This window comes from Musa acuminata, chromosome BXJ1-1 (genome assembly GCF_036884655.1).
Source record: "Musa acuminata AAA Group cultivar baxijiao chromosome BXJ1-1, Cavendish_Baxijiao_AAA, whole genome shotgun sequence".
Classification (NCBI taxonomy): domain Eukaryota; kingdom Viridiplantae; phylum Streptophyta; class Magnoliopsida; order Zingiberales; family Musaceae; genus Musa; species Musa acuminata.
Genome location: NC_088327.1, coordinates 39,845,614 through 39,873,249, shown reverse-complemented (window position 1 = coordinate 39,873,249; position 27,636 = coordinate 39,845,614). Strand labels below are relative to the sequence as shown.

General features: G+C 36.6%; 2 protein-coding genes and 1 long non-coding RNA gene across 7 annotated transcripts; all 3 read right to left on the bottom strand.

The window, feature by feature from the left end:
• Window positions 1–723: 723 nt before the first annotated feature.
• LOC135678823 (uncharacterized) lies at window positions 724–17,603 on the bottom strand. 5 transcript variants are annotated; one of them, XR_010515099.1, is made up of 5 exons: window positions 17,045–17,603; window positions 12,738–12,790; window positions 10,810–10,901; window positions 4,180–5,575; window positions 724–1,052 (listed from the first exon to the last, which is right to left on the bottom strand). It is a non-coding gene; the product is annotated as an uncharacterized LOC135678823 (long non-coding RNA). The 5 variants fall into 5 exon arrangements; XR_010515101.1 differs by having other exon boundaries at window positions 4,180–4,226; window positions 4,305–5,575; window positions 10,810–17,603; XR_010515097.1 differs by having other exon boundaries at window positions 12,738–17,603.
• A 271-nt stretch (window positions 17,604–17,874) lies between these two features.
• LOC135678818 (cell division cycle 20.2, cofactor of APC complex-like) lies at window positions 17,875–19,147 on the bottom strand. Its single transcript, XM_065192007.1, has one exon. It carries the CDS (start codon window positions 18,819–18,821, stop codon window positions 17,940–17,942), a length of 882 nt encoding a protein of 293 aa, XP_065048079.1. The 5' UTR covers window positions 18,822–19,147; the 3' UTR covers window positions 17,875–17,939.
• Window positions 19,148–21,659: 2,512 nt separating this feature from the next.
• LOC135679664 (protein AMEIOTIC 1 homolog) lies at window positions 21,660–25,333 on the bottom strand. The gene is made up of 5 exons (XM_065193659.1): window positions 24,981–25,333; window positions 23,871–24,892; window positions 23,700–23,790; window positions 22,545–23,252; window positions 21,660–21,860 (listed from the first exon to the last, which is right to left on the bottom strand). Exons 2-5 carry the CDS (start codon window positions 24,770–24,772, stop codon window positions 21,660–21,662), a joined length of 1,902 nt encoding a protein of 633 aa, XP_065049731.1. The 5' UTR covers window positions 24,773–24,892; window positions 24,981–25,333.
• Window positions 25,334–27,636: the final 2,303 nt, after the last annotated feature.

Sequence of the window (27,636 nt, the reverse complement as noted above, 5' to 3'; positions counted from 1 at the left end):
GGTTATCAATACTCCTTTCACATAATGATGATAACCATTTATCAGTCTACATTAAATTTTTGGTGCATTACAATAGAAAATCAAGATTATAGAATATAGAGAAAAACCATAGGAGAAAGTAATGTTCTCAAGCAACTTGAAAATCAAGCATATTAGATGCTACTACTCTGGGCATTTTATTAACCAAATGCTTGCATATGCTCAACAATAATTGCAAAAAATAATAACTTTGGCATTTCTAATGACATGACATCTCAATGGAATAGTATTTTTTGTAACATGAAGATGGTTTCTTATTATTTCTAGATAATAACCACAAACAAAGGTCAGCATCCCAAAAGAGGATATCTGGAACAAAAATATTGCATGGAAGAGAGTTTAGTTGCATACCAAGAACTTCCAAAATTATTTCTCCAAACTAACTAAACTGTTTTCTCATATTTGGGAATAACATATGCAGGTGAGGAAAAAGTACTTGAAACTATAGTTTACCATCTGACCGATGGATATAAATATACAAATTAAAAATTCTTTTACTAAATTATCGGTAAGTGCTAAGTATCCCTTCAAGTGTTGCTTTGCATTTCAAGATACTGACATCCATCCTAAAAATCTAAAAAATGGACATATGCAACTTGAAAATCTGAATATTTTCTGCATCCACGATAAATGTGGAACTAAAGTTCCGTGGATGAAACCAGCACTTTTGATGCCAATGGGATATGTCCGTTCATCATTTCCAGAAGATGTTATTATTAATCTTTCAAGAAGTGCCCAACACCTTCGCAGCCCATGTAGCTTTTCCATTTCAAGCTGTATGTTGCTTGCTTTCAGTTGGGTGTACAAAGTTGTAAGTTGTCCACTAAGATTTGCAGCTGACTGCAGTATAATGTCATTTACATTCTCTACAGAACAGGATAACTCAGTTGCAGAATGCAGTAGAAAGAGGGGAGACTCTGTAGGAGGATTGCAAAGTGGCAAAGCAATGGTTGATTCTGCCTAATCAATGTTGCCACATCAGATTCAATGTCGACTTGTGATATTTCCAATGCCTAATCAATTACATTTGCAAAGGTCAATATCTGAAGGAAATGGCATATGTGGCCCCAAAACAAAAAGGAGTATACTGCAATATAGAAAGACAATGAAGACAGTAAATGAAAACCAATTAATGTAACAACCAACAAGGTGCATTTGATAAGATTCCTTTTATTGCAGGAAAAATAAACAAAAAATAATTTCTTTTTTTTTTTTACTCTCACATCTTTTTAAACTGCAGTCTTCACCGATCACTTCATTCTCTCTCTTTGCATCTCCAAAAATAAGCACTATAAAGTATAAACTATAAAGATGTTAAAAGTTTTTTTTATTTTCCCTATGATATTATCATATGCTGTTACAGTAGACCTTGGTGCAATAGATCTACGTTTCCATTCAGATTCCACAAAAGGAAGAATGGTAGGCCTTCGTAATGCAGTACATATAACATTGAATGCAATACAACAGCTCTTCTATTTCTTCAAGTGTATATCATAAGCATCTTCAGTGTTCCAGTAATCACAGGATCAAGGAAGGGTTCTAGCATCTCCAAAAGAAATAGAAGCCTATGTTTCAATTCCTACACGGATGGTAAAAGCATCATCTATCTGACTGGAAAGAGTAAGCAAAATTATGCTTGATACTTCAATAGAAGGTCAAACCTTATATTTTGACAATACATCATCCATATGCCCAGACAAGGCCAGCAAGATATATTTCAAGGCAAGGACTGAAATACCATACCGTGCCGGTGTTTCGAGGTTGGCTCGATATGGTACGGTACAGTGTACCGAGCTGTATGCCTAATTTAGGTGTAATGGAGTTTAAGATAACACAAATATGAGAAAAAAATATTTTGAGATCGTTTAAGAGAGTATAAGAATGAAATGGAGTGAAATAGGAGAGAAGAAGGGTTTAAAAACATGAGAAAGGGTCGAAATCGACCGTTACCGAGCTATGCTAGGCGGTAACTTGCGATCCGCGTACCGGTAACCTGTCGGACCAGTACGTATCGTCCGGTACAAATTGTATACCTTGCTTCAAAGCAACATAAGCATGCCTAGCAGATTATGGAAACACCTGGTAGGGGCATTATGAACAAAATCAACCAAACATGAAGCATAAAAATAAGTGCATAATCTGTCATACGGAAGTGTATCAAGATTTTTTTTCTTTTTCTTGAATTTTTATTCAGGAGGAAGTGGATAGAATTTGGATAATAACTGGGGCATTGTGACGAAATTCACAGTTTCTTAAGCACACACGGATGAAAGATGGATTTCATATGTAGGGTTTATCAACTAAAATGTACTAAATGACAATAACTTGAACTAACGGACTTACATTTACAGGATTTGAATAAACCAACCATAGTTAATTCCAAATTGACAGGTAGGATCCTTATTGTTTCATGCATAAAAGCTGCATGAAAAAAATCTTATTCTACATAAGAAACATGATCCACCATAAGTAAACAATAGGAAATACTCTTTTCCTCAAATGTGCCTGTAGAAAATGTGGCACTAAAAATATTCCATTGTAGGTTCTTAGAAGTTAGAATATATGGTTCCATAAAGAAAATATTTTATTGTACCTTAAAAACAATCAGGAGCTAAAACTTCATTAGTCTTAGAAACAACATAGTGAAAGCGTGCAAGAGAGCTGTCACATGCATGTTGCTAGCTGCAATGTGTGGAACTCACAAAGAGACATTTTCATACTAAAACCTGTTGCTAGATCCATGCCATAGAAACAAGGTATTGCATCAGGACCCAACTGATTTTTTGACCAATTGTGCATATCCAAAAAAAGCCTAATGAATTCATCAGTAAAAAATTAAGATCATAATGCAATAAGTATCAGTAAGATCTCAGTACCTAATCAAATGCAAGGTCTTTGGCCAGTCTATAAATTATAATATGTGATATGAACTTATTATCCTATTTTATAATCTTGGTAAAATCAGTTCTACGAAATCATAGAGTCGAGATGTATCCTGGACATAATTGCTAGTGAACCAAGCTCCCATGTTCAAGAAAAGAGGGAGGTGACCAGCGAAATAGAGTAGAGTGTAAGAAAAATTAATATGACCAAACTTCACGAAAATATAGAAAAATATACTAGCATGACATAGTTCGACAATCATCAACCACTGCTAGCAAACTTGAAATATTATCATACATCAAATGGTGAAACTACATAGTGATGCCAACTCTTCTTTTTTACTCTATGATCCAATTCGACAGCCAATTTGGCATTAATTCTATTTTTTAGCTTAGAAAAATAATTATTTCACTTTTAGTTTTTCTTGGTTTTATAGAAAGACATTAATAATCATAACTTTAACAATTGATAAATTATAAAAAAAAATTGAGGGTGGGAACAATTATAGGACCATCAAGGGATACACTAGTAAGGACCATCTGATGGCAACAAAATTGATTGAAAAGTAATTTTCAAATTCAATGGAAGTAAAAAACTTTTTCATTTCCTAACACAATAGAAAAAGTGATAGTACTTTAAAAGAACAAAAAGCGAAAATGTCAAACCAAACAATATTTATACATAATATAAAGAAGATATGATCCCCAACAAAATGTTTATATTTTATTTTTTTAAAGACTATTCAATTATACCACAGTAAAACAAATTACCTCTGAACTTCAAAGTTTTTGTTATGCTAGGACTATGATGTTCAAATCAAATAACATTTTTCTGAGAAGATTATTTCACGAGAAAATTAGTGATTGATAATTTTGACCATCCACAATAAATCACAATGTATTGACCACAAAAAGGTCACATCAAGAAATGACCAAGTACTCATCAAACATAGATAGTTTTAATTGCTTATGTTAGATAATTCACCAAACATTGTTTATATATTTTCATGATGAATAGGTTAATTATGATGAATCATGATTTATATACATCTACCTATTCTAACATTAAATAAATATCAAATTTTGTCACATTAAATAGTGAACATTATACATTGATACATGCCTATATCCATCGTATCAATATCTTGCACTTGTATCCATGACTTCATAACCAACCAACCAACCAAACGACCATTCATTATAATAAAGAATTAAGCCTTCATAACAGTAATAAAAACAAGAAGAATGATGGAATTACTTGAATAACACGAAGAGGTCCTCCAGAAGTTCAATTGCAAGATCAACCTGAAAAAGGGTCGATGCAGTTACAAAAATACAAGTTGTTGACTTAATATGTAGACTTATTATGGGAAAAGATGAAACCTTTGCAGTAATTGTATATATCCATGGTGATAATGGTCCAAAGCATAAATCAATCAAATACACATGCTGCTGAAGATTGAAAAATAAATGCTTACTTAGAAAGCCAAAAAGTAAGTTGTCTATTTATAATTAAACTTGGTATGAAACCAACAAACACGAGATGATAAGAATGAAGACAGATAGCCCGCACAAGCATGAAGAAGATGACGATGACATTGTTATTATCTGCAACAACAAATTAATATGAATTGTTAAGACTTTTGATAAAAATACAAATGCATATAACGTATATCACCCAAATGCATCATTGCTGAACCAGAGAGAGAGCATGCTGGACAGAAGGATGTTTCCACTGTGAAAAACTATCATCAACTTGATTTAGGAGGCTAATTGGAGGAAGAAGTGCCATCAAATGAAAGGAAATTAGAATCCATCCAAATTAATTAATATATAAAGTTGTAAAAGGTGTTTAAAGTTTTAACTTAAAACAGAGACCTTTCACCTGGAAACAGTGCTTGTATAAGTGGTAATAGGGATCAAAATTTTGAATTACTGTCAGCCAATTTGCAGAACAGGAGAGGCTATCTATTCATTATAAAAGAATGTAAGCACTCGACAATTTAGTTACAGAAGCAGACTCCTGGTGGCTAAAAGTTATTCCAATAGGAAAAAAATAGGATAATTAGTTTAAGAAACATTATAGGGTAGGTAATCATTTAGAACATACTTGTGAAGCACATCCAAATAAGACATGAGGACTGCCTTCTTCCGTTGCAGATATATCCAAGACATTCAAATAAGAAGCATCCCAATAATCTTGGGTTTATTTGAATTATTCCCCAAACAAGCTCAAGTAATCAGTAGGTTGCATGTGCCTGGTTACTTCAGTTTTAACAATTTCATCAAATATTGAAGACAGACCCAACAATTCAAGTACAAAATTACCAAATCAAGGTGTAAATTGATTTGATAAGAAACCATATCCATTCACATAATATGCATGAAAAAATAATTTAATTAACATTAGTTTCTTCATAAACTTATTGTGGAATCCTCTAAACTAAGAAAGCAACACTTTTGAACACGTGAAAAGCCAAAAAGCAATAGAATTTCTATTAAGTAATATGGAACACACCATCTACAATTATTTCAATGTTTGACACAAAATATTACAAAACAAAATGCAAAGAAGAAACAAAAGAACATATGTAACTAACACTCTGGAGAATTGTCCTTGTAAATGACGGTCCGAATTCTTTGAGAAGATGGACCTGCATAGCCATCGTGTCTCTCACAGTTCAGTTGGAGATTCACATATGTCATTGCAGTTGTCAATAAAAAGTTTAAAAGTTACACAGTCCCGATATTTGCATGTTAGACCATAAAAGAAATCATTTAAAATAAGGATTGAAATTTCCCACCATACCGAAATTTTCAGACTTATTCGATACGGTACGGTACTATATACCGAGCGGTATATTTCGGTATACCGCTCAGTATATATATATATATATATATATATATATATATATATATATATATATATATATATATAAACCTTTCGGTTTACCTCTATGCGGGACGACGTCGCAGATAAAAAAAATTACAACATCTAAAAAATAAAAATATTACGAAGATGCCCGAGGCGACATTGCCCAAGAAGAGAAAAAAAAAATCGTCGCCTCTCTCCGCCCCACGAGCCGATGCTTCTTCTCTCACGTGCAGATGAGAAGTCGCCGACAGACGAGAAGAGCGGTGATATCCAGTTTCTCCCTTTTTTTCCTATTTCTTTATTTGTCTTCTCCCTCTTCTTTCTTCTCCCTCGGTCACCATCGATAATAACGTCTCAATCGATGACGATATCACCTCAATCGACGGTACCACTTGGTAGCGGGCGGTTTGTGTACCGGTCTATTGACGGACCGGTATGTACTGCCCGGTACGAGCGGTATCATTCGGTATTGCAGACCTAGATTTAAAGAACTGATGGACACTTTAAATGTCAGAATTAGGAACAGAAAACTCTATTTCTCATAATAACCGGAGAGGTCAATATATGTTGCATCAATTTATTGTGACGGACTAGTCTTACCATGAAACAATTAGGATCATGCTTATGAGTACTAACATGTTTTCAACACTGGCTTTTTATGACCTTAAGCAACCCTCCACCTTTTTCATTCGGGCTTGAGACCGACATTGGCGGTGTTAAAATCATTGGTACTCATAACAAGAAATCAAGTAAAGAAACTAATTTTCTTTGAGAAAGATAAAAATTGAAACACCTAGCAGGAATTTAAAAGTGACAATTGTAAATCCGAAAAATAAGTATACTTTGTCTAATTAGACAACAAAGTGGCCTTTGAATCATGACACTACTCGCTTTTTTAAACCTAACAATGAGAAACATTTTTTGCCAACACATAAAAACATAAGAAAGTTTATTTTCTCTATAGCTATGATTTTGGTGGGGAAAGGGGGAAATTAAGCATAGAACATATCACTAACCTATGACATAATGACTTCCAATGCAGAAAATCCTAGAGAAAATGAAGTTCTCAATTGAGGCATTCACATCAACATAATAACTCTACTAGATTGAATATGTTTCATCTTGTTTACAACTAAGCAAAAATTTATTTATGTCTAACACATACTTGTATAAGATAAATTTTTCCATTTAAATTTGTTCCTCCTAACCTTGCCTCCTGCGTAACGTTCAAGGTGAGAACATTTTTCATTAACCTAATCTATTGGTACTCCATTTGTGCTAAGGAAACCCAACTATATAAATATTTATCCTATTTGTTTCATGAAAGATGCAATCTTTGTGTAACTTTTGTTCAATTTTCAGATCCATATATCAACTGGGTAGCTTGTCCTAATATATTAACGAGGGAACGCCTTGGAAGATCAAGAGATAGCTCCATTAACAAGTGCACTAAAATTAAAAAAATCAAAAATTAAGAAAATATGGGGAGACTGAAAGACTCTTTCAGATATTAATTTATATAAAATAAGACAATTAAATTGATCACACTATCAAGGACTTGAGTTAAAGAGACATTGTAATACAAAAAAAGTGTTCAAATTTTGTCACACCATCGAGGAATTAAGTTATATCCTTTTTCTTGTTGTGATCAATTGCAACTTTTATTTCAACATATCCTAAGAGTTTTGCAAGAATATGTAGAATTTTTTAAACTTGAATCATATAATGTAAACTATCCGTCCGACCCATTATTTGCTTACTTTTGTCTAGATTAGTTGACATAAACTAAGTAGACTACATCTTATTTCCGGAGGATTTCATTCCAATAGATATATTTTTAGTTTAGCAACTTAAGATCCAATATACAAAAGTCAAAAACTTATAATGAATAATAAATATATGTTCAGGACAAGGATTATAATGAATAATAAATGTATGTTCAGGACAAAGATTAAAATTCCGTACCATATTGGAGTTTTGAGATTCGCTCGGTACGGTATGGTACTGTATACGGAGAGGTACATTTATATATATATATATATATATATATATATATATAACAAAAAATGGGGCGATTGCCTCGTCACCCTTTTTGTGCGTGGGGAAGGTTTCTTCTCCCATGCGAGCAAAAAAACGAGCGACGTCCCTTTGTTTTACTTATATATATATAAGTAAAAAAAAAAAGATCCGACTGCCTCGTCGCCCTTTTTGGCACGTGGGGAAAGGAAACCTCGATTTAATGATATTGATGTTCTGCCTGAGTTGGTATGGTATATCGACAACAAGGATTGACGTTCTAACAAAGTCAATCTGACAACACCATTACTATCATTTGCTAGCATTAATTAATATATTGTACATTCCTAAATATTTCAACTAATAAATTTTATATTTCTGTATTATATCACTGCACATCATATAAGTTCAATAGGGAAATTTGGTACCAATATTCAATTCATTCTTGGAAAGTATATGGAAAGCAAAAACAACTACATACAATCATAGCATATGAGTCCAAGAGGGATAAGCATAGGGGTCAGAACTTAAGTTTTGATACCATATTACATGGAAAATAAAAGAAGAATAACAACATAAACAATTAAAGGGCATGACAATTTGCTTTACAAACAATAAAAGATGTTCATTAAAACTGAGCTGCTAGCTTCCTATTTAGTGATAAAAAAGACTGTGATATAAGCCAAAGGTGTCACGATTTAGTTATGCATCTACTTTTATACCCAAATCTAATGATTCTATGATGGCTCAACCTATGGAGACTAAAAAAGAAAGTTTTGAATTACCATATCGAAACACAATTGATTGAGTGTAACCTTCAAAATGTATGGATAAGTTCATGTGTTTTAACATGATTAAGAAGCTTATTTTGCTGAAATATCAGTTGAATGCTGCACAAATATGTTCCAATTAACAAGTAGCTTTGTACGATACCTTTATAATTTGCTTTGCTAGTCATTTCAATTTGAGTGAGATTTTATTTGCACTTAATATTTCACATTGTACATTTACCATCATAGAATTACAAATTAATTATTTTAGAAGTAATAACATGATAAGCAAAAAGGATCATAAAAATTACACAAGGATGTTATTTGAGTATCGAGTTGTGAGTAAAGTCAATTTAGCTAAAGCATAGCAAACAATATAAAGTACCACATTATAAAACCTTATTAACTATAGTAATAATTGCATCATAAATGCATAAGAACTTGCTGTTGATAACATATCCTAAAAATTTATAGTTCCAACCAAGGTATGCAATTTCATACCATACCGGAGTTTCGACGTTCGCTCGGTACGGTACGAAACTGTATACCGAGCGATATACTGTTCTATCACGAACGGTCATCGCGCACTCGCAATAACTCCGTTCAACGAACCGTTCGTCGCTTACACCTACATGTACAGCTGCTTGACAGCATGTTTTCTCTTGGTTTTGGATCATTTTGCTTGTAAAAATGTAAGTTCGAACAAGCTGCAACGTTACAAAGCGACCGCTCACCGAACCGAGCAAAACAACCCCAAAACAACTCCATTTTCGTGTGCTGCGGGCTAATTTCTGGAATCTACCTTCGCTCACCAAAACGTCAGCCATCTCAGCCCCTTGGAAACCCCCGAGTGGCATAGGACTGGATGGGGCTTCGGTATAGTACCGACCGTTGAACACTCATTTGCAAGTTCGTACGTTTGAGCCAGGAAATATCATAAGCAAGTTCGTACGTTGAACACTCATTTGCAAGTTCGTACGTTGAACGTTGAACACTCATTTGCAAGTTCGTACGTTTGAACACTCATTTGCAGTCGAACAAGCAACAATCATAAGCAAAGAAAGAAAGAGCCAGGAAATATCCATGCGAGGTTACAGGGATCGGTGAGGACAATGAGGCCAGTACCATTGAAGCGGCAGTTCCGAGTTCCTTCATGGCCACGGAAGCATGGCTAATGAGTCGGTCGGGGAGGAAGCACGCGCAGCGCGACGAGGTTGCAGTCCGCCATGGAGCAGGCATAGTGCAGGTTGTCCGGCCGAACGCTTTGCCACAGACCACGTTTTCTGGGGAGGACGACGACAGAACACGTTCGTCATACCTGCCAATTCACTGCCTCCATGGTGCTGATGATTCACCTGCCTCCACGGTATAATAACGCTCGTTGAACACTCATTTGCAAGTTCGTACGTTTGCCTTGACGGGAACTTGTTGTCGCGCCCGGGACTTGGTGAGCAACTTTTTGTGGGCTTGCAGTTGTTCGTTCAACCTTCTAAAGCCCTTGTTTTCCCCCTCTCCCTCTTTTCTTTTGTGCACGCAAGGTGCTCGCTGAATTGCTTGTAAAGCTTCCCCTCTTTTCGCGAGATGTCGGGACTTGTCCATCGCTCGTTCTTTCGAACTAATCAACTTTCTCTTTTACAGGTCCTTCGGGACCTGCAAGAGGTTACAAGTGGGCTGATCTTTGCGGAGCAATATCGCAAGGGCGAAGTGCGACTTAGGCAACGCAAGCTAAGTTCGCGTCTTGGCCGCAAGGGTGCCTCACGCCTTAGGCAATTCCAGCTAAGGCCGTGACAGTTCGGTATACCGCTCGGTATATATATATATATATATATATATATATATATAATTTATTTATTTATAAATATTTATATATATAATATTTTTATAAAAGGCGACATCGCCTTTTCCTTCTCCCACGCGGGGCGACGTCACCTCCTTTATATATATATATATATATGTATGTATATATATATATATGTATGTATATATATATATATGTATGTATATATATATATATGTATATATATATATATTTATTTATATATAAATATTCTTTATATATAAGGCGACGTCGCATCGCCGAGGCAAGTGACGCGAAGTCGCCTTTTATAATATATATATATATATATATATATTTCGTTCCACCCGGTAACGGGCAGTCCGTGTATCGGTAAACTGACGGACCGGTACGTACTGCCCGTACTGGGCAATATTATTCAAAATTGCATACCTTGGTTCCAACATCAAGGGCACAAAATTGTAGACTTGACTTCAGCAACATTTCAAGAGCCCATGTAAATCTCTCGATTTGGATAAGTGAGCCTAAACAAAAACTTTGGATCAGCGAGCATAACTAAAATCTTACTCACAAGCACTACAAAATGCTATTGGAAGTTGAATCTACACAACATAAGAGCTAATAATCAAAGAAAAGACATTCTACCAAGTGATACTATCCCATAATTATGTATCCACATATTGCAATCGCCATCATCTAAGAAATGACCAAACTGAAACCATCAGCAATTGAGTCCCAAATTTCATCAAGACAAACACCAATCAAAGTCGAGGAGAGGTCATAAATCGTTGGAATTTGTGTATTAGCTTCTACTTGATAGCAAATTTTGAAAATAAAAGGGAAACAACCCATATTAAGTGAGTGTCATCTGGTCACTAATCCTTATCAAGCTATGACAAATAACAATCACCAAGAGAGAACTCTAAGATCACAAGAAAGGTAGCTTTGCATTTAATATTCCATTTAAAATCACAAAAATATTTAAAGATGGACATTTGTCTTCATGATTTCTCACTTCTTGAGATTATCTTCAATTTTTTTTTTTTAATTCTGACCTAGTTCCCAGCTTAGAGCAACATTAACATAACCAAAGAAACTGATAGCACCAACACTTGAGAGTAAATAAATATAAATCACCACTATTGAAATTGTATGATACCTAATGGTTATAACCAATCATACAGCATTTTAGAAAATGATAGTAGCTACCCATGATATCTTCACTTCTTGTTGTTGTTGGTATAATGAACAATCTGAATCTTGAACGAGGCAAATACACAGAGATGCACAAATTAATAAATATGGCATGTTACGTAAAACTAGATGACTAACATCAATAAAATATTTCCTATATAAGATTAGATAATGGACTACATAACAGCGGAAAAAAAATTATCTCAGAAAGATCTATTTTCTGAATTTCTATATTCCTGACAGCCAAAGCAATAATATACTCCTAGATTCTAGACATCTAGAAATGCATACTTAGAGCAATGAGGAAACTATTTACTGTCTCATGTTCAAATATAAGGAAAAAAATATAATTTTGAGAAGTGGAGCCAACAACTGAAAGTCCAACAGCTAATTGTGCGAAGTCTTTAAGTGACTCATCAACATCGAAGGTATTATGTTCAGTACCTTTACATGCAAATCCAACAAGGTAGGAAACCTATATTCTTAATATGATAAATTGTTGGTTTTAAAATGATGAAACGATTAGTTAAATATCAGCTACAGAAAATATAGCCAGAATAGTGCAAAGTGGAAAACTCAAATAAAGGAGAAAAAACAAAGTCCAAAGGAATCAAAATGTGTCTAAAAATATTATCAATGAATGATCTGTAATAAAGAGCAGTATCTAAAATGCAATTCCAAAATTTGATAGGTTTTTTTTTTGCTTTCTTACATAACAGAGAGACTAATAGAAGTCACAATTCTTTGTTAGTAATGAGTAATGACAACTAATTTGTTCGAAAGATTATGAAATGTTATTATTGATGAATGATATAACAAAAGGAGAAAAAACAAAGTCTAAAAGAATCGAAACATGTCTAAAAATATTATTGATGAATGATCTGTAATAGGAGAGCAATATCTAGAATGCAATCCAGAATTTGATAAGATCTCTTTTTTTCTTTCTTACATAACAGAAAGACTAATAGAAGTCACAATTCTTTGTTAGTAATTATAACTAATTTGATAAAAAAATTACACAATGTTAAGGGGCAGGCGAGAAGTTAGACAAGAAAGAGAATTAATTAGAGCACTAGACTTTTCAATGATAAAATTTGAGAAACCACCATAGATACTTTCTAGTAAAGGAGTAACCAAAATAATCAACAAAGAAAGGATACTTGAACCTGATTCTCAAATTCCAGTAAGTGAAATATCAATGCTCTAACTCTCTTTGTCCCTGAATGAGAAAAAAAAAAAAGCAACGTGCCTTGATCATAACATGAATGAAAGGTAAGCCTCAACATATGACTGAAGCATCACAAATGGAAGTCTATGAGAAAATTGTTGGAGGTGAAATATCTTTAAGCATGAAGCAATTTGTGAACAACTTAATCTATAATCATAGTGACATTAGGCAAAATCTCATTGTATGAAGTTGAAAATATTGACAGTTATGACTAATAGTAGACATTTGTTGTAATATTGACAATAATGGAAAGACCCTTACCGTAAATTTGTGAAGGAAAAGGTGAAAAAGAGGAAAAAATATGATGGAACTTAAAAATGGTGTCCATATTCCTTCTTAAAATCCATATGTCAGGCTCAACAAAAAAATAACAGATGACTTCTAAATTTTTTGCAAAACCAGTTCACTTAGTATATCACTAAAATGCATTGAAGTAATTCTTGGAATAATTGAACTCTTCAAAACAATTTGAAATATTTCATTAAGAAGTTCAGAAAGCACAGAAAAAGAGGGGGGGGTGACCAATTCATTGTGTGTGTTTAAACTGAGCTTCTAGTTCGAATGATACATTGTCCAAAGATGTAACATTCAAACTTGCGAGTTCTTCCTGCTTTCTTTTGATTTGTTAGTTCACTTATGACAAACAATGTCTAGCATATCAGCTTGGAGATTTTATATAAAGTCATCCACTTTTGGGGACAAAAGTAAACTGGTTGTTCATTCATGTACATATTCTCTCAAATTTATATTGAAAGTATGAGACTTCAAGTCAAACACGAACAAGCACCTAGTAGAAGGATCTTTTATGGATGACTCCACGTCAGGTAGAAATATTCAGACCATTTGAAACATAGGGGGGAACAACAAAATCTGACCAGTATGAATAATTATTATTCTGGATAATAAGGGTGAGCTAACCATATGCGCATAAAAAAAAAAAAAGCATAATTTCATAACATAAAACTGATTTCTAGTTTTATAATTCAAACACCAACAATCATTAATCAAGAGAAAAAGAAGGTTGTATATGCAACTTCCCCTTGTTGCAAAGGGTGCATGCACCGTTGGCCATGAGCTTCACGGCAGCTTCTTGTTTATCTCGATCAAGCTCTGGAGCTTTCTGAGGATCATCAATCTCCATCGTATTAGCCTTGTCCATAAGGTCAATGATAATTTACAAGATATATATGACGGTGGCAAGGGGCATAGAGGTAGAGGTGCTGGAAGGGATGATAACTTTGGTGATGGAAACTTCAAATGCTTACCCAATATTCAATTTGTTTCTCCATTACAACCAATAAGATCATGCATAGATTATTATAAAAAATGATGACTTAAATAATTCAATCAGAATTATCATGTCAAATTCAAACTTGGTACCACATGTGATATTACTGGAATCGCAATAAATAATCACAACCGCTGCTGCTACCTTAATCTCAGTAAACAAATAGGGAAGTTGAAAACAAGAAATACCAACTCAAAGGTCGGTGTTATACTTACACAAGACAAATTTCAGATATAGTGCTTGGATGCTGAAACTTGTGGTAAATGACCACAACAATAAAATTGAAAAAATACTGAAATAGTAGCCATGTCATTAATTGGTGAACATTTATATGAAACATAGCAAGCTTGTCTATCAAGCTCATGAACATTGCTACCACTCTGCTACAACTATAGCTGATTCAGCAAGATAGATCTCATAGACTGAAATAATTACAAATCGGAACCTTTAATGAAGATCCTATTAATCGGAAGGACCCGAACTACTCCACTGTCACTATAATGAAGCATTTGTGAATTGTTGGTCTGGTAAGCTAACTTCCAAAATTTAAAACCTGCATTATATCCCATTTGACATCATTTTTCAAGCTCTATCTTAGGATCAAAAGTGTATCTATGTTGCAGAAGACCTAATCTATTCATAGAAAGACATATAAATTTGATATTTTGTTCATTTCACAGGGAAAAACATAATAAACAGAATTACAATGCCTCACCTTTATCAAGCTCATAGATTTATTTGTTTGGTATCTCTTTACTATTATGGTATATACTATGGTTTGCAGTTCTCTTAGGTTGAATAATTGCTTTCTACAGAAATTATGACACATCTTACTAAAAATAGAAAATTTTAGGCTTGGATTTCACTTTTGAACTTATCTTTATTTTTGAAAATTTTTAAATTGAAAATTATGGATTTCATGAACAATTTTTTGAACAATATCTGAGTGGTTGATCAATAGTCTTTTGATTGCCAGACACAATTCTAGTTTTGTAACTCCATAATTTTTCAAATTTTTTCACCCTCTAAACAAAATCCTGAGATGTTTTAGTATCTTTGTATATGCAAATAAACATAAAACAAAAACACTATTTCAAGTGAAATGAATTACTCCGTAGTGAAATAAGTCTATACCAAATAAAAGTTTTCACAGGTTCTAGAATAGTCCTAAAAGAACATAAAAAAATCTTAAGGCTAAAACAGTTAAAAAAACCACCCTCAAATTTGATCAGATAAAAAAAAAACAGTTAGGTGTCCAAAGATTTCAGTTGGAACTCAGGAGTTCAGTGTGCTCGGTCAAAAATTGATTTTCAATCAGATCATACGAGATGAGCTTTAAATCAAGCCAGTGAAAGGAAAAAAAAAAGCAGCAGATATTGACAGTAATTACAATAAAGACAATAAATGAACAGATATAAGTTAGCCTTAAGAAACTAAATATTTGGTTTAACGACTAAAATTCATGTCCTCCCACTCAGCTCAGTGATAGCAAATCCTTAACGATGGCAATCTTGAAATGTCCTTAACATTTATAAACTATGTGTTGCAACAGTACACATAAAACCATAGAGTAACAAATTGTGAAGTACAGCACAAAAAGTCATTCCATATACAACTAATTGATGTTCTGATTTAAGGACAACAAAGTTGCATCCACCTATAAATTACATGATCAGTACAGAACAAAGCTTAACAAGTGAAGATAAAATTGAACATGGGAGAAGTGAAGATAATTTATTCTTCATTATAAAATGAAACATTAAGAACCTTTAGTCACCCAAAAAATAAAGACATAAGAAGTTACATCTTAGATCAAAATTATGCATAGATCTCTTAGTTGTTGAATATGATTATAGTTGTGCAATACCATAAGTTTCCATATTTTCACCCTCTAAGCAAATCTAAAGATGCTTTAATATCCTTATATCTGTGAATAAAGATTTAGCAAAAACACCATAGCAAGATTTTAAATTCATCATGTGAAAGTACTTTGGTCTGACAATAAAGCAACACAATTCAATCTTCAAAGTTTCTTAATGGTCCTAAAAGAATATAAAATTCAGAAGTTCAACTTATATCATAGGAAACCTATAGTTAGAAAAGAAAAACTAAGCATAGGGCCATAAGCAATTACCTCTTATAATGCATAGACCTCACGATTGTCAAACACACTTCTAGATATGCAATGTGATTTCTTCATGTGATAACAAAGCCATATTGAATGTTATAAGAAATCTCAACTCAAATAAAAATGAAAAAGGAAATCTGAAGTTTGTTATACGGTTCAATCTTCAAAGTTTGTTTTGGCAATCTGATATCTTCGTGTGATACTCAAGGCCATATTGCAAGTGCTTTGTTCTGGCAATAGAGCTACATAGTTCAATCTTCAAAGTTTCTTTATAGTCCTAAAAGAATATAAAATTCTTAAGTTTAACTTGTATCATAGGAAACCTATAGTCGGAAAGAAAAATAGAAACATAAGACCATAGGCAATTACCTCTTATAATGCATAGATCTCTCGATTGTCAAACACTCTTCTAGGTGTGCAATGTGATGTCTTCATGTCATACTAAGGCCATATTGAATATCATAAGAAATCTCAACTCAAAAAAGAAAAAAAAATAAGCATCTATCAGTTTGATCTAATTATGCATGATTAGCATACACAACAAAATATATAGTCTACGCAAAAATTCTCAAACAAAAATGAGACAAAGATAGTAACTTACAAAAAAGAAACGTAAATTGAAATCTCTTTAAACCACATAATTAGATTATAACAATTGGGCAATAATTATAGACCACATGTTTCATCAATTGGGCAATAATCATATCAATAATTATGAAATGATAAACAATAAATAGGAAACAAAAATCAGCCTCGTAGCTGCAATGACAGTCATGTTGTAAATAAGCCTACTAAAATGCTGTAAAAGGCTGTAAGGCTTCTAACTTACCTTAGGCAGTGGCGCTCGTATTTGAAGATCTCAAATCTATACGCTTGTATGAAAATGTGCTGCCTCTTTGACACCACGAAACTTCCCATTGCAATGCTACCAACAACAGATCTTCATGTCAAGCACTAGAGAAGTCTTCCATTTGGAATCTTAATCATTTCCACCTATCTGCCTTTTCATCTTATGACATTAAATTGGGCAAAGGGCAGTTCAGGTTTTATTATTTTGGGAGTCTCAAAGATATTCCAAAACCTGACTGTCTCATCTACTGCTGCAGAAGCTACTATACCTCCCAATGGGCTCCCAGCCAAGGAAAGAACCCGGGATGAATGACTGGAAACCTCAGCCACTCTCGTCATGGATGGGTAATTCCACAAGGTGAGTTGATTGTTCGACAAACCATGGAAGGTCAGTAAATCAGATTTGTTTTTGTCCCATAGCAATGCACAAACTTCAGAGCCAGCATCAATCGAGTTCAAGCAAGCACCATTAACAGTGTTCCAAAACTTAACGCAATGATCATTGCAACCTCCACCAGAAGCCAGTAAGTTGCTCCGAGTTGGGCACCAGTCAACGGCCTTCACAATGGAAGTGTGGCTGCTGATCCTGTGAAGCCATTGACGTTGACGTGGATGGTGACGTGAGACAGGCATGCCAGCATCCCATCTGTGCACTAGTTTGTCCTGCCCTCCACTCGCCAAATACGATCAACAGCCACACTTCCATTTTGAAGGCCGTTGACTGGTGCCCAACTCGGAGCAACTTGCTGGCTTCTGGTGGAGGTTGCAATGATCATTGCGTTAAGTTTTGGAACACTGTTAATGGTGCTTGCTTGAACTCGATTGATGCTGGCTCTGAAGTTTGTGCATTGCTATGGGACAAAAACAAATCTGAATTACTGACCTTCCATGGTTCGCCGAACAATCAACTCACCTTGTGGAATTACCCATCCATGACGAGCGACAGGCATGCAAGCATCCCATCTGTGCACTAGTTTGTCCTGCCCTCCACTCGCCAAATACTGCCCTGACAACAAGGACCATTTAAGACTACAAACTCCACGCCGATGCCCATTATAGAAACAGATGAACATGTCATCCTTTCTAAAGTCATAATCAATAACAGTGCTATCAAATCTTCCGACCGTCAAGATTGAATTACTTCTCCACGCAAGTGACAACACAGGGGCCTGGTTCTCATCTTCCATCCCATCCACGACATGTCCTGTTGCTGGATCAATCAGGGCTAAATCTGAATTGCCAAATGCGACAGCAAGAACTGCACAGTCTGGCGACCATCGGACGCAAGTGATAGGTCCTCTGTCTTCTACGGGTTGTAGAAGCTTAGTCGACTCGTTTGCAGCGTCCCAGAGATACACTGCGTCCTCAAGGCCAATCGCCAACACATTATTGCTTCCCCAGTCGAGGAGATTCAAAACATTATCATCCAACAAGACGTGGATTACCAAAACCCTCTCTGGTTCTTTAGGGATTCGCCTCTGTTGCTTCTTCTGCGGACGAATGGGCTCGTCAAACTGGGGCAGCTTGCTGGCCGGCGCTTCAGGTACAGTCTTGAAAGCGAGGATACGAGACCTGTTCTTCAAAATGCAGTCATCAAGAAGCTTTTGGTACGCCACGCTCGATGGGGATTCCCTAGAACCATCACGCTTCGGTCTCGAAGGCCTGGTTAGGGCAAAGCGTGCGTAGTCCATGTCCATCGCCGACCGGAACGGGATGAAGCGGTCGTACTCCACACGCCTAGAACGCGAAGAAGACATATTTTCCAATCGAAACCAGAACGAGACTGGCGTGGTGACGAAAAACGATCGAGAAAACCAGAAAGATCGATCTTCCCACAAGAAAGCCGACAACCAAGAATCGATTAAACGAACCCCAAGACCAACAAAAATTCTGAACCCGAATCAAAATTTCGACGGATGAAGAACCAAGCGAAACGAAACAAGAGAAAAAAGAAAGGAATGAGATCACCGCAATAAAAATCGCAGTGAAGGACCCTCGCAGCTGTGCCCGTTCGTGTTCGTCGGAGAGCAGTTCCGACCTTCGCAGAACGACGAGATCGCCGAGAGCCGAGAGGAGGAGAGCGCGCGAGGGCAGAGGTTGTTGTGATTGCAACAGAGTGGGCCCTCGGGTTATATAGATGCCACTCAGCCCAAGCGTTACCTTCTAAAATCGTTCCGTTATATTTACCCAATCTACGTAGCGGGTAGTTTGACATCACACCGTTATATACAGCTATATGTTAAAGAAACAAGACGTGACATTTTTTTTTTGTACGAAGCAATGTTTTTAAACTACTAAAATTATTATTAATATAATGAGATTTGATATTCTTTTATTTGTCTCTAAAAAAGAATTTTTTATTTTAGGATTTTTTAATTTCTAAATAATATCTATAAAGTGATAATATTTTTATTAATACACTAGGTTTTGAGTCTCAAATTATAATATATATTAATTTTAATGTTAAATTTAGTACAATCTTCATTCACATAAATTATGTATCTAATTAACCCAACAAAGATCAAATAGTGAATAATTAGATAAAACTAGAAGTAAATGCTGACCATTCTCAAATTAGACGATAAATAAGTAAATACTTGAATTATTAAGAAAACATGATAATTAATCAGTTTTAATAATATTAATTTATTATTTTAATTCTAACCAAAATTCATTGAGATTTTATCTTAAATTGTTGGAGCAAAATAATGATATACAAATTTTGATGAAGAAATAAATAAGATATTAAAATAATAAAAATAAAAAGATAAAGTTTAGAAAAAAACTTAAAGGCATGTAATCTATGTCTTAATATGAAAAACTCATCCTTACCTATGGGATTGATAGAAATTCTAATCTCAATATTCCATCCATCTTTTCCTTACGAACACGAATCGATATTATCTATGTAATCATACAGTTAGTTAACTAACCTTCTTAGCAAACCAAGTAGCAAAAGAAAATAATAATAATATTTTTAAAAATAAAAAGAAAGAATTGCTTTGAAATATGAATTAATAAACTATAGCTATTTACAATTCTATTTATAGAGCCTAAAAAGCATCCCAAATGTCACATTTAAATGATATTATTGTAAGAGACATGTCCTTTCATTAAAATATCTTTTATGCATATCAAGATTATCTTCACATAATTTTAATTTTTTAAAATATAATATTAATAAAATTATATTTATTTATAAGATAAGATCATTAAAGAAACTCTTTATTTTTTTCTTTTTACCTAGAAAAGGATGACTTCACTAGATTATGTAAAAGACTAAGATACTTTTCTCTCCCTTTATCAAAAGAAAATATAAAAATATCAATAAACCAAATGCGACTATAATGATATATTAAATAATAAAATAATACTTTTAATTAATATCTTAATAAATATAATAGTACTGTCAAGAAATAATCATAGTTGTTATTAGATATCAATTTAATTTATCCTTAAGTCATTTTTGCTATTTTTGACATAATTTTGATTAAAATGTGTTATAATTGATAAAAGAGCAAAAAAATTAAATTAAATTTATAAGTTATGAAATCCATCATAGATTAGAAAATATTTATAAAGATTATAAAAGAGTTTATAAAAGTTAGAACCAAAATATATGAGATACATTGTTCTTAAAATAGATTCCACCACTTCATAAATTTATAAAATTATTATAATTTTATTTAGCTAAGGTGATTGAACTCCAAATCAAAAACATTCTACATGAGACCTTTATAATTATTTTGTAGATTGTTTTAGTTTTTAAAACTTTGATCAAAATTTATTAGTTTTTTTACTTTTCATCACATTTTAACTTTGATCAAATTGTTTAGAATTTGGATCACTTAAAATTTTTTCTATTATTATCCACTTAGAATACTTTTTAAAAGATCCATAATTTATGAAAGAGATTTGGGGGAGATAAATATAAGAGTATTATTATTAAATAAAAGTCTCTCTACCGTTATCCAATTCTTTTAGTCAATTACAATGTTTTAATGAAGAATTATCCAAGCGTGGACAATATCGTTGGGGACGAGAAAACGATGATCGGTATGTTTTGGCTTACAATAAGGAAAAGAACATGCAGATTTATTTTGTGATCAGCAAATACCGCCCACAACGAAACTATTAAGATTTTGTTCAATGAACGCCAGTCTCTTAAGCTTGCCAGTGAACATTTTTGTATTACGAAAAGAAAACATGTATAACTAAATCAAGAAAATCAACACTCCCCTCTCGAAAAAAATTTATAAAGGTTTTACATTTTAACGATCAACTAATTAGTCACCACATTGTTCTTTCTAAATATGTAAGAAAAATTATATTTCAAAATTATCCAATAGAATCAAACTCGGATGAGAATTAAAATATGATCGTTGTGGACCTTTCAAGGAATTAATTAAGTATAAAAAATTTCGACAATCACCGGCCAAAAGCGGAATCAGAATAAAGAAGATATGGCATCACTTACCTGTTTGAACGCTTGAAAAAAAGGACAAGACATCGTTTTATATAACTTCTTATTAGCTTCCGATGTATTAAACGCTAAAGATCTTAGCTTCACTTGCCTTTTTTTGCACGCATAAAGCCTACACGTTTAAATACGCAATCTGCAACACTGAGTTGTCTGCCTGCGGGCGTACCTGATTGGCACGTGCTGTTCCCTGCTTTCTGAGTGCGTAGCTCCCAGCTGAACAGATTACGCACTTCTTCCTCCACCGCTTTTGCTCTTTCCATGTTTGGAGCAGGCAAGCAGACTGCAAATGCTCTTGCTGCCCCCTTTCACCATTCTGATCACGAGAAAATTCCTATTCTGCTCTACCAACATCAGGACCCGATTATATTGTTCTCAAAAAAGTATTATTCTTTTTTTCCTGGGAAAAATTTTCTTCTGATGATATAAAATGCACAGATATAAAGTCATCAAAAGGTGCTTGACAGTGACGAATGCATCGGCATTTGTATCCGTGATAGAGGCACTAGTTCTGATTAATAAGGCCCCAAAAGCGTATGTAGAGATGCATGTAAGAAATCACAGAAGCTACATCCGCCCTTGGGACTTTCTATTTGAGTATGCTCAGAATGGGGTAACGCAACGAAGCATGCTGGTATGACCCCTAAGGTTTAGGACGTGTTCCGACTACATGTAGCCCTAAGAGCAGTATTGTAGTAGTAGTAGTTGTAGTAAAAGCAGAAATACTACAAGCACCAAGTATCTTGAAGAGATGCACTAGTTCATCGGTAGGTGGTGGATGGCGTGGCGAGGGAGAGATCAGTGGCGATGTCGCTTCTCCCTCCCTTGTGTGAGTCCCAGGAAGCCGCCGCCTCGGATCTTTTATTCCCCTCCGGCCAACCCCCAACTCTAGGCAGCATTGTTGGTGAAGTTGTCTGCGCCCAAACCTACAACAGAATGTTAGAAAGAGAGAGAGAGAGAAAGAGAGAGAGAGAGAGAGAGAGAGAGAGAGAGAGAGTACGCGTGCCACCATGTGACGGTACACCACGGAAGGGCAGATGTCGCAGGAGCCGCCCGTTTGTTGCAGCATCTGCAAATGGTGGTTGTGATGATGAGGTGGAGGAGGAGGCGGGGGGACCGCCATGACCTCTGGAGGATGTGTGTGGGCTGGGGACGCCGGAGAAGGCAGTAGCAGGAGCCTGGGCGCCGAGGTGGCGGTAGAGGCCGACGAAGGAGTGGGGACCCCACCCAGCAGCATCAGATGCTCCTCTATGGTCGCTGTCGTCATGGTGGTCATCATGGGGTTGGGGACCACCTGCGAACCCGGCGGACGCCACACCCCGGCACCACCATCAGCGGCGCTGCTGCTGGTACTGCTCCACATGTCCGGCCACAGGAACGTACCCTGAGGCTTGCAGATCCTGAACCCACTCCGGCGTGCCGCCACCCTCTTGCTGTTCGTGGTGGCGCTCCTACTCTTAGTTATATCGACGGCTGTAATGGATAGGTTGCTTATGTTGCTATTGCTGTTGTTGTTTGTGTCTTTCATGATACTGTCAGTGATATTGGAATTGCTGTTGCCGTCGTTGGCGTCCCCATCTCCTTTGTTCTCATTTCCATCATGTTGCATGGTGTCATCTCCTTCGTACTGCACGCCTTTGTCTTCTTTCATTGCCTCCATCTCCATGTTCTTTTTTTCCTTCTCTTCCTTCAGAAGTCTTATCTCTTCCTGCATTACCCGGCACACAACCGAAATGAACTATGGTAAATACACTGTAGAGCATTAATCAAAATAAAAAAAAGGAGAGAAAGAATCATCTGGAGAAGTGTTGAATGAAATCAAAGCAATAAACCACGTGTAAATGTACCTTCAAACCCTGCAAACAAATAAAAATGACACTTATTTCTTCTTCAAGTTTGGTATTCCTTTCCATCAAGCTCCTGCAGTTCTCCTGGAACCCGTCAAGGAGATTGGTAAAAGAGAACAATAAATAAGCCACCGAAGCAAATGCATGAATGTGGTAATCCTGGATTGATACAGTCTCACCAGTTCTTGATGTATATTATTCTTAGCTAAGTTTTAATAAAGAACTCGAAATTAAAGACAAGTATTGTGAACTTGCGTGCAGCTTGGAAATAAATCTTCCACATTTTAAGCCCAAGAAAGCTTAATCACCTGCCAAGTATTCCCGCCATTTTCAGGTTCAGGTTGGGCTTCGTTAACTACCTTCTCCAATTGCTTCAGTGAATTCAGATGGTCCATATCCCTGAATGTGCCACTTTTACTTCGTCAAGCACGTTTACAACTAAGACGAGTAGAGAGAGAGAGAGAGAGAGAGAGAGGCACCTCTTCAGAAGTGATAATTCCTCTCTGAGTTGCCTTATCTCACCATCACAGGGGCATGCAGGCGCATCGCCAGGCTTCCACCCGGGTGGCGGGACCCAGTAGGGGTCCGCCACCCCAGCCTTCTGGCGGACCTCCACGAAGTCCGCTGGCTCCAGCCAGTACTCCATTGCGCCCTCCGAGTTGTGCCGCCTCCGGAACCGCTCGGTGCCGTTGGTCACCACCTTGCCCGCCATGTGCTTCAGCAGATGGTCCAGGAGGCCCGTGTCCCCGATGTGCTTCCTCGCCTCCTCCCTCAACGCCTGCCGCATTATGGGCTTCCCGAGCTCCGCCCCCTTCTCCTTCATGATCTCCAGCAGCTTCATCTCTGCCGCCTCGTACCTCTCCGACGACCACCGGTCCCTCGTCCCCTTCCCCTGTTGCTGCTTCTCCTCGTACCTCCTCTTGTCGTCCCTGTCGCGCCGGGGCTTTTTCTTCTTCTCCTTCTTATTCTCGCCCTTATTTCCCCTTTTATTCTTATTATTCTTCTTCCTCTCCTCCTCAACGACCTCGCGCTTTCTCTTCTTTTCAGAGTGCAGCTGTTCCTCGTCCGCTTGCACTTCCTCCTTCTCTTCCTCAGGCGACGACCACGAAATGTCCCGCTGCCTCCCAATGTACTTAACCTTCCTTCGTATCCCCCATCCGACAAAGCCTGTTTGCTTGATGGTCAGGAGGCAGTGGCCTAAAAGTGATGTTTGATTATCGACCTCGTCGACCTCCATTACCGATTCCGGGGGGCCTATAAATGGAGGAGAATCGTACAGGTTGGAATTCGACAGCCAGAAACTAAGTAAGTGCTTCTGTACTTCCAAATCAGACGGCGGCACAGGCAACCGAAGTATCCTCGCGGCCTGGTTCGAGCTCATGACGAACCTCTCGTCCAGCTCCGGTTCGCGGCCGGGCTCCGGCGAAAGAGCGAAGTAGTTCCGTAGCGCAAGAGTGCTCGGAAAGCTCACCGTCACTTCCAGCTTCGTCGCCTCGCACACCTACGTTCCAGCTACAAACTTTAAGCAACCACAATTTACAGCACAGGCTTCAATCAACAAAGAACTAAAAAGAAAGAAATATCGAAACCTTTACGACTCGAATGGCTTTCAGCTGGATCGGGGACTTGGGAGGAAGCTTTTCGTGATCGATTTCGTAGAAGGCGTCCAGCTCGAGTGCTCCTACAAAAAAAGTATGAACGCCATGTATCGATGAGTACCACCGGTTACTTCCCAGATTGCCCCCATCCTATCCCACTGTTGCATTGATCTCCACCAGGGTATCGAATAAGATGGTCGGATGATGTCAAGGGGGGTCGTACCGTCGCATGGGGATGCATGTCTCGAAGTGGCATCCGCCAGCGCCTGTCCGCCGAAAGCCCACCGCCCTTGCCGTTCCTTCGATACGGTGGAGTCATTCCTTTTCGAGTAATAGTACTTCAGCTGTCCCCACAAACAAACATCAGCATTATTAATATCATTATCACATCAGACAACGCAAACAGAACAAACGAACAAACGAATGAGAGAAAAGAACTGCACTTTTCCTACTACTCCATGCGTCGGTACCTAGTTGCCGTACATATGGGACCCAGATGGACCTCATTTTTTATTAAATCGTGACGCAGGTAACGCATTCGCTTGCACAAGTCCCGTCGTCTCACACGTTCTCTCGGTTCCGTTTGCTGCGGGAATATACGATCTTCCCGTCGCGATAACGACCCTGGCCACAAAGCCAGAATCACGAACCCAAATCATCACCGCGATTGCTCGCGGGGACAGTCCATTCACAGCTGACCAGCCGTAGGATCTTGATCCGACGGTTTCGATCCCTTCCTCTGAGGAATAGGCGAAGAGAAAAGAGAGATTTTTTCTAGTGTTAGAAGTTACGACGGGAAATAGGGGGAGAGAGCTTCGGAGCTGCAGAAGCAGCTGTTACGTTCTCTGTGATTTCCTCTGGTTTGGGATTGAGAAAGGAACAAATGCAGTTGTTACGCTCTCTGTGTGAATTGAGAAACAAATCCGACAAGAAAGAAGCATCAGATGGTTTCTTGTCTTTTTTTGTTTCAAGCAAATAAATGGTGTGTCGTCGTAAAGAAAGCTCATCTTGACTCGTGATGAGTCTAACGAAGAAATGGAAACGAACAGAGAAGTCAAGAGGCGGTCTAAGAAGAGAACTTGAGGATGTTGAGCAGATCCAATGGCATGGCATCGATGGGGTAAAAAACAGCGTAATGAAGTAATCGCGTTATGATCAGTACAAAGAACTCGGAGATCTGCTTAGAGTTGTCCAAAGAAAGAAGAAAAGCTCCGGAAATAGTACGATCTACACATCAACCAAAACAAAAGGACAGAAACAAAGCGATCAAAGATGTGGACGGACCTTTTCCCACGGCGTCTCCATCCAAGACGATCCGATCCGTCGAACACCGCCAACTAGCAAAGCAATCGTATATCCATCTATCAGCTCACAGAGAGCTAAAAATGAACGAAGATCGAAAGACACAGTGTAGAAGACTGCAAGACTGTAATCGGGAGGAAAAGGAATACGAAATCAAGCTTAATTCGAGGGAGCAGTTCGAGGAATACCACAGAAAGAAGCAATCTTGGGAGCTTCTTCGTCGATCCGGATGAAGAAATACAAACTCTCCTCTCTTGATTCCTCCTCTTTTTCTTCTTCTATATCAGATCAGAGAGAGAGAGAGAGAGAGAGAGAGAGAGAGAGAGAGAGAAGGGTTCGTAGCTAGAGGTTGTTGCAGAAACATCTTCCAACAAACGTGAGAAAAGAAGACGAGGAGCGGGGCGGTTAAATAGAGGAATACGCCACAGAGTAGAACTTCAGTTACTTGTCTATCCATACCATTTAATCTACCAGCTTAGTGATTAGACAAAATGATGAAGTTTCTTTTGGGCCCACATAAAGTGAGCAACAGGTTGGGTACGGGATAACCACGAGAAGAATCGCTCCGGGATGATTACTTTCGCACGTGCTGCACAGAAGCTCACGTGCCGGGGCCACTATTTCGAGCAATCGTTTGCTTCCGAAGTGACGGATCTGCCCTCAAAGATCTTGTAGAACTATGATCTCGCCCCTCCAAATGCGTTACATGAAATGTTGGCTGGCTCAATCAAATGAAGACTAAATAAAATGGCATTATATACAATCAAATGAAGGCTCAAACAAATGCCGATACATTGTGATGATGTTATATACACTCAATATATTATACAACTATCCAGAATATATATTTGTTAAAAGACATTCTTTTTCATTGTGGAACAAATAAAGTTACTACAGCTGATTGTCACCATAGACCTCTCAGTATTTCTTGTTTATAATCATTATTATACCTTTTGTTAACATCATTACACTCAAGATTACTTGTTTCTTCCTCATAATATATATATTATGTGCCTAAATTTCAGTATATAAGTTTGCATTTAGATGATGGTTTTACCTTTATAGGGTACTTTTGAAATGGTTAGTGACTTTAAGTATTAAAAAAAAATACTATACAATGCAATTCCAATGTATATGGTGTTTCATAATTAGCTCTCTAGCAAACAAATCCATACCATCCTGTTAATTGTTGATTTAGCATAAAGCTCCAAATATATATAGCAATCTTCTGAATAATCTGGAAAGCATTATATTGGTGTTACCATAAAAGCTTTGGTAGCTCTATTTACTAGACACTGATATGAGATTGTCCTGGTTGGTATGTTTCTGCGAGTTCATTAAAGAA